Raw genomic sequence first — 11,224 nt, 5'->3', positions numbered from 1 at the left:
AATTATTGCAATCCCACTCGATAAACAATGATATCCTCTGCACTCCTATTCTCGCCCATACTTGTGTGATTGAGATTGATTAGTGTATCGTTCCTGATAGTTATATAGTTGGTTTATACTTTTTTTTTTTATATATATAAACTAAAAATAAATGATGAAAGATGACTGAAATAAATGTAATCATCTTTTATTATAATTTTTTATAATTATATATATAAAATTTGGTATAAATGAAATCAAATCCCTTATATAACAATTCATTTAATTAGGCTAAAACTAATATTTCACTATGTGAAATGTTTCTTTAATGTTTTTAACAAACATTCAAGAGTTTATTTAAGCAATGAGTTATTTACTTATTATTATGCCCTCCTCTTTTTATATTTTCTCCGAGTAATAAAAAAAAAACAAAAGAAAGCTCTGATTTTTTTCACCCCTGGTTTCTTCCACTGCAAAAAGGTCGTCAAATTCTTGTCCCCCATGAATTCCCTGAACAGTTCGCAGTTGCTCACTGTCTGGGAACTAATCATGGTCCAACAGTGTCCCAACGGATGCAGAGTGGTGAGAATGGAATCAAGAAATTGGATTGGGGAATGAGCACCAAACCACTTTGTGGCTGTAGTAATGGAAAAGGAAGTCGAACCGAAGTGGGAGTAAAAGCATAACAAACCAAAAGCAGAGAAGCGTATTAAAATCCAGCAACCGAAAAGGGAAAGTTGAAGTAAGTTTGAGAGGAAGGGAACGAAGAAGCGCAAGGGCGGATAGCAGTGAGTAGTAGTAGTGAGGGATGGGCAGCCAAAGATTCCGCCAGAAGTGGCAACTACACCCGTCAATAGATTGACTGCGTTGGGATTTGTACTGCCGCTTTGCTTAATACGGTGAGTCGCGATCCCAATTTAGAACCCCCTTTCTGTCTTGTCTGCAATCCCATGCTAGAAAGGAGTTTGCAGAATCGGAGGGTGGTACGCTGAAGGTTTTTGCGCGAATAAAAAAAAAAGTGTTTTTGCGAAGGGTTTCTTGGTGCTCATTCCATCTCTTTACATTCTTTCTCATGCAAAAAAAAAAAAACCAATTTTTTTTGGTAGATAATCCTTGATTGTTTCAGCCGATGGTTTTAAACGGGAAACCAACGTTCTTTTCGGCGGCTTTCGATAAGACCTTGTATCCTCATTGTTAGGGTGCGAATTTTAATTTGATATTTACTTTTCCTCTCAAATAGGGAGAAGAAGCAACCTTTTCTTCGATCGTTCCGGTGGCGATTGGATATCTTCTGTTCAGAGATCAGAAGCAAGCTTTTCTTTGATTGTTAGGGAGGAAATTTGGAAGACTGGCTGTTCGGAGCTCTTCTGAGAATTTTGATCTTTAATTTTGATTGGACATAGTCGTGGTTGATACTGATGTAGCATCGCACATAAATTGTCAACTTAAATACAACAGTTCAGAGGTTTTCAGGAAGTTCTGGCTCTTCAATTTGTTCGTGGACTGTTGTTTGTTTCAACAGATAAAGAAGAATGGAGGCGGACCATAAATTGAATTTTCACAATGGAAGAGTCTTTCCTCCATCTCTTAGCAATCAGAATGTAGTATCGTTTCAACCAGTGGCAATAGGGTTGGTATCAGAGGGAATGTATAATTCAGATGAAATTAGCACTATGGCAGGAATGATCTTGCCTGGCAACCCTGGCACTCAAAGTCATACTGCTTCTGTGATGCCACTGCTAGGTAATCTTTCAGGTAACATCATTCTGGATCCCATGCCCCCTGCCAAGCACCCTGCAACGGTGGCTACCCATTGGTCTTTGGAAGAGTTATATGTGTTGAGACAAGGCCTCACGGAGTAAGTTGAATTTTCTGGTTGATTTTAGTCTTTCTTGATTCTTTACTTCTTGAATGCATATACAGCAACAATAACCAAGCCTTATTTTATTAAGTGAGGTCGGCTATATAGATCCTTTTAGGTCATTAGCTTTATCCCTACTATATATCATCATCTATATTAAATAAATTTTATCCTACTTGAATGCATATATAATATAAAAAAAATATTGATCACTTTTGTAGTAGTAATTGATACTGTATGGTTAAATAAGCATTGTCCTTGTAGCCAAACTAAAATTTGAGACATGTGACTTGTTGTCATTGTACATATGCTCTTGTTTTTTCCTACTAAGCGTGTCATGGATTCTGGTCTTTTTTGTTTCTTGGTTAGTTGGTTAGGTTTTTTTTTAGTTTATTTATATTCTGCAAAGATTTTAGTTTCTTGAGGGATGATGAAATGTGGAACCATAGTATTTCAATATCTTAATTGAACTTGATCATGGAGATGAATTATCTATTTCCATAATGGTGTTTGATTTAGATATCACTAGAAAATGTAGTCCTTTTACATGTTACTCGTTTAACTATTTCCTGTTTCTCACTAATTTTTGCTTGACATTATTGTTTTATGTCAAATGTCCAGATATTCTACTGAGCCTATTAATATAATGAAATATATCAAGATAGCAGCTAAACTGCCTGAGAAGACAGTGAGGGATGTTGCAATGAAGTGCCAGTTGATGGTTGAGTATTCACTTAAACATGTATAGAATTTGACATTTTTTTATACTTCATAGTGTTGCAAAACAGTTTGAATGCAAGCCCTTCACATCCTTAGTCCATCACATACATCAATTCATAGCATAGCAGTTAAATATATTCATAGAAGGAGATGTTTCACTTTTATTTCAAAAAACTTGGAGATTTATTTCTTTTCTGTAGTGCATATGGCAAACCCATCAAGTGAAAAGCAATCTTCTAATCAAGCATCATAAATGTTGAAATGTCTGAGTTTGGTGCCTTCCATGCATGACAGGATGTTAAACCAATAACCCAAAAAAAAAATGAAAGTACTATACACCTTCTTGAGAGACTAGTAATGCAGGTCTCACGGTGAAAGATCAGAAAGGCTCAGAAAAATCATGATCATTGAAAACAATGTTATTCATCATCCTCAAAATTCAATGTGACTAAGGAAAGAGTATGTTTGAAAACCTTTATACTTTCGTTTCTTTTTGCATATTGAGAATGCCATTGCCAGCATTAGTAATCATTGTAATTAGCTATTCTCCTGAAAGATTTATGAAATAAATGGTCTACCACTATCATAATTTTGAAATTCATTTCTATCATCGGTTCTATTTTATTTCTTCTTTGATAAAATCATGACTGGGGAGGTACTTGGGTTTTGTGATGCTTCTCCAGAAGTACGATATGTAACAAATATTTATCTTTTTTAGTTATTTGTGCACTTTTTACAAGGTACTTCTAACTGATATTATGATTTTTATTGTAGAACGAGGAGAGTGGTAAAAGACGCAGATTAGAAAATTACCATGTTGAAAAGAAGGTAAAGGAAAGCAAATCTCCTACCTGATAAAATTTTCTATACTGCTGGTTGCAAATATCATTTATTTGTTTCCATGTTTGTTCAATCTTAATAGTAATAGTTTGGTATTCTTTTTCTTTTCAACTGTATATATTCTCCTTCTATTTGATCACTTATTACTGGTATATAAAAATTACATCCATGTCATTTGTAGATTTTTTAGTTCTCTGATGTCCATCATAGTTACAAGAAAAAATTAGAATGAGTTGAATGAAATAAGTTACATATCGGGTGCTTTTCTTGTTGTATGGGAACATCCTGGAGGACTATGGGAAGTTTTATATCTTATATTGTAGCTCATATGTTACTAAGATGCTGATGTGGGAATTTTCTTCAGGAAAAGATTGTGTATACTTCCTCACTGAGCACCGTGCATTCTTTGCAACCAGAGAGCGTGGCCACCTTTTCATTGAGGGTGCATGATGTGCCGAGCAATAATCAACTTTGTCAAGGTTATTTAAAGTACTATTATCATAATTTAATCTTGTTTCATAGTGAACCTCTTGTTGTGATTCTTAACTAAGGAAATTGAGGATAGAATTATCTTATATAACTTAAATAATCAAAGTGCAAAATTCAGTAGTCACCTTATAAAGTGCTTTAAATGTGCCTTTCTAATGTAAGAAACGAAAATTTTGAAGTGTATGTTTCTCAAGAGTTCTTTTTTACTATGTTTGATTATTTCTGTGGAAATGTATTCCCCTACATGTATTTGCATTTCTTTCATGAGGATTTGGTTTGAGAACTGTAGGGACTGGAATGTGTTTATTTTGATTGTTTGGTTCTTTTGATGTATGTACCATGATCTGATGAAATTTTATTGAAGTATGGCATGTGGTTGTGCCCCAAAGATTCCTATGTTTGTGGAGTTTACTATGGTTTTAAGATTCCTGGAGTTTAGTTTCCTTTTTCTTCACATATATTTTTTCTTCACAGAATTGTAAAAGGAGGGAGTAGTACTCAGGTTTTGATTGTGTTCTTCACAGAATTGTAAAAGGAGGGAGTAGTACTCAGGTTACTTCTTTTTGAATGGTCCTTGCTCTTCAACAACTACAAAAGTAAGAAATAGCTTCCTGAGATGGGAAAAAGGAAAAGTGTATGGAGGCCCACCATCATAGTTATTTTTTGAAATTATTTGATTTTGGTTGAAGATAGAATATTATTAGGTGGTTTTATAGATGTTAATACTTAATTCATGTACAATTGCATATCATAGTTTCAGTGATATCACTTGAAAGGGAATGATATGAATAAGCACGAGATCATTAGAATCATTCTACAATCTTCCCTCAAAGAAGTCATTTTGCAATCTATATGAATGATAATAGATTTGTCAACATATAGCTGAACCTGAGGTTTAAAAAGTCTTGTTTTGATATCATGTTTACGTGGTTAGTTTTGATATGGAGCTGCATACCGTGTGCCGATATGAGGTGGTGCTGGTTGACACGAGTAAGAGCTGTACTTAGGGGCTAGTGTTTCCTTCACTTGCCAAATCTATGGGCATTCGTTGTTCGTTAGAAATCTTCACTCAAGTGCCCTTATTGGCCACAAAACTCAGATGTTGGAACTTCCTCGAAACTTGTAGGCCATGATTAGTGATCGCCATTATAAGATTGACCTCCTGCATGTTCCAACCATGTCTTGAACTTGAGCATGTGTAGGTTTCCTTGAGTTGTGGAACATACATCTTGCTTGTTTTTAGAAAAAAAATTCAGGTCATATCATGTTGTGTGCTCATGCTTTGTATCCATATACTTTTCACATCATGAGTTGATGCACAACTTCTTAATTCCTTGTAAGCAAAAGTTGGTATATTTATCCTATATACTTATCACCAACTAAAGGATTCAAACAACAACTAATCGTTTGTTAGTTATTATGTTCAAAATATTTTATCACTGCAAACTGGCTCTGGTCTTGCCATTAACAATTAGTAGTAGTCAAGCAAGCACACAATTTTGCATAGTTCTCTTCTAAAATTCAGTTATAATCATGGATAGTTCCCATTTTCTGTTTGATTATTTACCTTTTTCACTTTCATTTTGCTTTTCCCTTCTCAATAATAACTTTTTTTGTTTTTCAACAGCTACTCCAATAAACTTTGAGACACAGGGCCTTCTAATGGAGAATTTTAATCTTCTTAGTCAGATTGGATCAAACCTTGAACTGAATAAGGTTGATATTATACACCCTCTACTAACATTTTTCCTTCTTGCATTCAAGTTTTATGTTAATATTATTGTATGAATACTCATGATCAAGGTCAACCTTTGTGATTGAGTTGAGGTTTTTATTAATACCTTTTTACACTAAGAAGGTGGCATTCCTTCTTGTCATTTGGGAATATATAAATAAGAAAGAACTATAGTAACTGCGACTGAGGATGATGGAATATACAAGGAATAGGAAATGTAAAGGAGATATGGGAAGGATATAGAAAATAGCTTCTGTAGACTGTAGTTAACTAAACAAAAGAAAATTAGTTTGCAATTGTCTTCCTTTAGCCTATAAACTTACTTTAGTTATTGAGCTAATTGTTATCAAATTCCAACTGATTCCACAATTCATAGATTATTATCGTACACCATATGAGAATTGGCTATCTGTTTCACTAACTTCTCATGGAATAAGCAAGTTTAATAATCATCTATTTAAAAGAAAATGAAACCCCTTGCCAGTAGCTACATGTTAATAATTTTCCAAGATCTAAATTCCATACAAAAACTGTGCTGAGGATCAATAAATGACAGTATCCAAAAATAATATAGAAGTGTCTCATATTTTTACATATAATCTCTAAGTTATACTCACAAATGATTTATTTAAGCGTGTTTATGTTTGACCCATGGATGGTTTTCTTCTTTTTATTAACATTTTGCCAAGAATCATTTGTGGACTCCTCAAATACTTCTAAATGAGACAATGATCAACTTTCTGAAAACATTTTGTTTCTCCGATACATTTCAGGTTCAAGATAACATCAACCTATTCTATTGCACCAGAGAAAACATAACCAACATTTTAACTAGGTATGATCTACTTTTAAGTTTCTCAAGTCGCATCCTTCGGTTGAGTTTTTTTAGTACAGAATTTGAAAGGAAACTTCCTCTTTAAACAGCATGAGTGTCGACCCGGGCATTATGAGTCAAATGCCTTCATTGCCTGTGTTAATCGATGATCATCTTTTCCAGTCTATTCTTCCCCTTGCTAACCAGGTAAGTTACAGTTATCTTATGTGGACTTGTCACAAACTAGAATGGTTATGAATATATTTAATAATTAATTGCATCCTTAAACTCGGCTGCTATGTTATTTTTGAAGGTGCATTTACCTGCAAATACTTCTCTAAAGGAAGAGCCGAGATACTGGTAAATCTTTTTCGCTTGGAGGGTGGCGATTCGATATCTGTAACTGAAGTTGGCTTCGACATAGCAAATCGAAGCTTCTTCAGATGGCTGCTATGTTCTTCAAGGGAGATCCTACTCAGAGCTATAGCCGCGATATGCCTTGCATTCAGTATGATATATAAATGCAACTTGATCTGTTACTGAGTTGCCAATGTAAATCCTTCATTTGGTAGCAAGTGTCTATATAATGAGGTGCTTTCAGGTCCAGTGATTCTTTTGGATTTTTATCATATTCTTTTTTTTCTGCGTTTTAGTTCAATAAACGTATGTAGTCTGACTGAACAATCTTCAAACTATATATGTCGCATGGAAGAATGTATGTGAAGACAGACTTTTATCATTTCAGAGATATAAATTTGTAAATCATCTAAATATCCGATCCTCAGCAGTATCATTGTTAGTATTTGTATGTATCTGAATTGAATATTTTATTATAGTGATTTAATATCAATGAATAATTTATCTGCGTCACGAGAACGAAGAAACCCATGACGTCAGGAGAACTGATCATATCCGGCCCGGCCCGGCCCAGTAAATTTAGGCCGTGAATTATGGTCGGGCCGTTGGGCCACGTGAAATAAGTAGGGGCGGGGATGCCTCTCCATTAACCCTTCACTACTGCGCAGCTTCGCGCCGCACTGCAAGGGCATCTCCATCTCGCCGCCGCCGACGTTGCATCCATTACGACCGTAAGAGCTTCCTCGACTCTTTCTCTCGTACAGCATTTGATGGATGGTTGTAGATTAAATTGTTTCCGAGATCCTTCTCTTCTTCTTTTTTTTTTTTTTTGTCAGATTGTTTGAGATTAGGGCTTTCTCTCTTGCCAATTAATTCTGCGGTCAGTGAGTGGACTGCAGAATGCGCTTCCAAAGCATAGTAATTTGTCCGGAAGATTGCGTGGTGGTTTTACCGTCTGTTGATGGTTGATATGTTTTTTTGAACACTTGTGGAATTGTGTTTAGCCTCGAAAAAACCGTTTAAATGCTGCTTTGTGTGCTTGTGTCCTTTATACTGGCTTTAGTTAACCAGAGACGTCCGGAAACGTAAAAGGCTTGTGTTTGCACATCATGAGGAATTGTTTTAGGAGCTTTATAGGATTGTTATCGTTGTTCCAGGTAGGATTTGATTTGATTATATTGATGGGATGAGTGATATTTGATTTTACCTTTTAAATTTCACACTTGTCGTGCAACTACAAGCTGTGTTAATCCCAACTACTTGGGGGCTGCTTGTCTATTTAAATTACCATTTTAGGATAAAAACTTCTTAATGCTTTTTATCCATTATCTTTTCGTGTGTCATTTATAATGGCGAATCCTTAACAAATTGTGTCATAGAAGCCCATTGGATTGGCTGAGATTGCTTTATCCCAATTCAGTTTTGTCCAACTTTCATGGTGATGGTTCATTAGATTCAGAATGGTTCATATATTTTTTTGTTCTCTTGGCAAGGTGCATCCTCATATGCCACAGTAACTTGTGGAAAATCTCTCATTTAGTACATTGAAGGAAGCCTTCAAGATTTTTAAATGCCCTAGAGCTAGGTGCATGTGCATGCTTTTGTATTCATTGAGTACTTATTTCTACTGGGAGTTTTGATGCAAATCTAGAAAGTTTGGCAGGATTGAATTAGTAGTGATCATTTATTGGCCTACGGTTCATGATAACTGCTGATTTGAGCCACTTCTGATAATGCTGAAGTTCAATTTTTGTTTTGGTTTGATTAAAGCTTTGAATGATCTTAATGCCAACAGGTATTTGCATAATAATAATGTGTAATTCCTATATCATCTCAATTCAATTATCTAATTGCTCATGCTTCAAATGGTTTTTTTTTTTCATTTGGTTAAATTGATCTAGCAAGTTGGGTTCATTTGTTTGTGTGATTTTTCATAATAATTTCCATGTATAGTGACATATCCTCCTTTGTTAGATTAGTACAACACTTGATGCTGCAATTTAAACTTTATTATTCTGGCAGATGAATCGTGAGAAGCTTATCAAGATGGCTGGTGCAGTCCGCACAGGTGGAAAAGGCAGTATGCGCAGGTTCATAATATTTAATATTCTGGAGTATCATATTCTTTGGATCTGTTAGATTTATCATGATTCATTGTTTCATTCTTTTGGGATACATGCTATTTCTTTCCTGCATTCTAGCTTATATAATCCTTATAATATCCCTTATTATAATACTAAGCATGTAGCATGCTGATTCATTCTCCTGTGGTATGGTCCCGAGGTCATATCATTCTGGTCATAGACAATACTCCAACAGAGGAATACTTTAAAACCTTAAATGTGACGAAATGTTTCTGTTATTAGAGTGCCCTCCTTTTGTTTTTTTGGCTATCTTGTTCATTGACTTACAAGTCAGCATTCTTTGTCTAGATTTCACCAATTATTTTACTCCTTGAATCTAAATCTAGAAAGAAGAAGGCAGTGCACAAAAGCCCAACTACAGATGACAAGAAACTTCAGAGCACGTTGAGAAGAATTGGGGTAAATACTATCCCTGCTATAGAAGAGGTCAACATTTTTAAAGATGATGTTGTCATCCAGTTTCTGAATCCCAAAGGTAAACAAAGATAGAAATTGGTTAAGCAAGTTAATGATTTCATGTATAATATAACAAAATTGTATTATGGTATTCAACTCCTTTTGTTTTGTTTTTAGTGCAAGCATCGATTGCAGCCAATACATGGGTGGTTAGCGGTTCTCCTCAGACTAAAAGTACAGTTTTTTTCCTTCTCATATTAACTATTTTGCAAGAGTAGGAGACTGCATTCATAAATTAAGGAAAATAAAACAAGAAATTTCATTAACATTAAGTGGATTATTAATAAGTAGCTAGTACTTTATATATGTGTTTGATTTGACAATATGTTTAAACATCACCTTTTTATCTCGTGAAAGTTTTTCTAGAAGTGTAACCTTGTGATTTTTCCGGTTTCAGAACTTCAGGACTTGCTCCCTACAATCATCAACCAGCTAGGTAAGTCTTCTCATTGTAATATGATTCCATGGCTAACTTTTGTGTAATGCACCAATTGTACTTGTTACTAGTTATAATCTTGATGCTGAGGTGGCGAATCCACCTTTTTTTATTAGTTATAATCTTCTTTAGCTTGCTCTTGTAATACTTTGATATACTTCATGAAAACAATCATCGTGATCTTCACTTGGTCACACAGGTCCTGATAATCTAGAAAACCTACGAAGGCTCGCTGAGCAATTCCAGAAACAAGCACCTGATGCTGTTCCTGCTGCTAAAGGCGGAGAAGAAGATGATGATGATGTCCCAGAGCTTGTGCATGGAGAGACATTTGAACAGGCTGCAGTGGAGAAACAGGCTTCATAGATATGGATCTTCCAACAAGTTTGCACTCTGTTTTCTATGTTATAATTGCTAAGCGTATTGCAATTTGTGATAGTTATCAGAACCAGTTGCTTGGTTAGTGAATAGGAGTTGACCTACATTGGCTGAGCCCGAGTCATGTTTTTTTGACCCTTAATGTCGTGGAGATTAATAACATTCAAGTATTTTGAGCTTACTATGATGAACAAGTTGAAACACAAAAATAAGGAATTGCTGGTCGTCACTGTTGCTGCCGATACTTAACAAAACATCCTATTTAGTATGTTAGGAGTTAAGTAGCTGCTTTTGGGGGTGGAAGGTTTTTTTATTCATTACAACGGTGAAGCTTTTGCCTGCTTGCCAGAAATGTGATGGTGATGACAACATCGTTTCCCTCTGCACAGTAGATCTCATGGAGGTTGTCGTTGGGCTCATGCGGGGATCGCTGGATCTTTTCGGCGAGGGGGAAGAAGGCCAGGAGAGCCAGGGAAAGGGAGGAGTTGAGATTTGAAAGATGGAGGTGATGAAGTGGGAGGTGGAGTTGGGGAGGTGATAGAAGAAGACTTGTTCCATAGAGATATTGTGGCGTTGGAGATGCGGATAGAGACAATGAGGTCCTCATCCTCATCAACAAGTGCTGCCTTGCCGAGTTCTATCAACCATGGAAGTGCGAGAACGAGCTCGTCATGTAGTAGATGCTCCAGATGCAAAAGATCTGCGAGCTCGAGGAGAAGAGGAAGATTAGGAGGAGTCGGTCGGAGATAGCATGGTCACAGGTCTTGGTCGAGTGGCTCAGTCGATCGGGTCGCTGGTCCGATTGGATCTTGAGTCCCTCCAGGTCAATAGAACCCCAAGCCATGTCAGCGTCATTCAAAGCCCAATCTTCTGGGTCACTGGGAGATATCTTGGTCGATCAGCTCGGCCTAGTGGTCTAGCTGATCGGACCATAGGTTCGATCGGATATTCTGGACACATGGTTCGGTCGGATCGAGCGAAGGTTGAGTTCTTGAGTGTGACATCATTCTTTAGT

General features: G+C 36.1%; 2 protein-coding genes across 3 annotated transcripts; both read left to right on the top strand.

Annotated features, from left to right (window-relative positions):
- The first annotated feature begins 470 nt into the window (after window positions 1-470).
- Window positions 471-7,209, top strand: LOC121979282. Of its 2 annotated transcripts, none has more exons than XM_042531248.1 (9): window positions 471-878; window positions 1,220-1,837; window positions 2,462-2,582; window positions 3,335-3,388; window positions 3,765-3,879; window positions 5,517-5,605; window positions 6,398-6,459; window positions 6,549-6,645; window positions 6,752-7,209. In XM_042531248.1, exons 2-9 carry the CDS (start codon window positions 1,512-1,514, stop codon window positions 6,800-6,802), a joined length of 915 nt encoding a protein of 304 aa, XP_042387182.1. In that variant the 5' UTR covers window positions 471-878; window positions 1,220-1,511; the 3' UTR covers window positions 6,803-7,209. The 2 variants fall into 2 exon arrangements, with proteins under 2 accessions (XP_042387182.1, XP_042387183.1); XM_042531249.1 differs by having other exon boundaries at window positions 474-878; window positions 2,462-2,561.
- Window positions 7,210-7,402: 193 nt separating this feature from the next.
- On the top strand, window positions 7,403-10,390 carry LOC121979281 (nascent polypeptide-associated complex subunit beta-like). Its single transcript, XM_042531247.1, has 6 exons — window positions 7,403-7,526; window positions 8,818-8,885; window positions 9,266-9,414; window positions 9,513-9,569; window positions 9,793-9,831; window positions 10,031-10,390. Exons 2-6 carry the CDS (start codon window positions 8,818-8,820, stop codon window positions 10,195-10,197), a joined length of 480 nt encoding a protein of 159 aa, XP_042387181.1. The 5' UTR covers window positions 7,403-7,526; the 3' UTR covers window positions 10,198-10,390.
- The last annotated feature ends 834 nt before the right edge of the window (window positions 10,391-11,224 follow it).

Source organism: Zingiber officinale, chromosome 5A (genome assembly GCF_018446385.1).
Source record: "Zingiber officinale cultivar Zhangliang chromosome 5A, Zo_v1.1, whole genome shotgun sequence".
NCBI classification, from domain to species: Eukaryota; Viridiplantae; Streptophyta; class Magnoliopsida; order Zingiberales; family Zingiberaceae; genus Zingiber; species Zingiber officinale.
The sequence above is the reverse complement of the archived record's forward strand: the minus strand, read 5'-3'. Positions and strand labels throughout refer to the sequence as shown.

Excerpts from the sequence above, each read along its gene's own strand:
- LOC121979282 (XM_042531248.1), top strand. The coding sequence starts at position 1,512 with ATGGAGGCGGACCATAAATTGAATTTTCACAATGGAAGAGTCTTTCCT. Across the intron at positions 1,838-2,461 it reads TTGAGACAAGGCCTCACGGA|ATATTCTACTGAGCCTATTA; the intron begins GTAAGTTGAATT and ends TCAAATGTCCAG. Across the intron at positions 2,583-3,334 it reads TTGAGTATTCACTTAAACAT|AACGAGGAGAGTGGTAAAAG; the intron begins GTATAGAATTTG and ends TTTTTATTGTAG.
- LOC121979281 (XM_042531247.1), top strand. The coding sequence starts at position 8,818 with ATGAATCGTGAGAAGCTTATCAAGATGGCTGGTGCAGTCCGCACAGGT. Across the intron at positions 8,886-9,265 it reads GGAAAAGGCAGTATGCGCAG|AAAGAAGAAGGCAGTGCACA; the intron begins GTTCATAATATT and ends ATCTAAATCTAG. Across the intron at positions 9,832-10,030 it reads TACAATCATCAACCAGCTAG|GTCCTGATAATCTAGAAAAC; the intron begins GTAAGTCTTCTC and ends TTGGTCACACAG.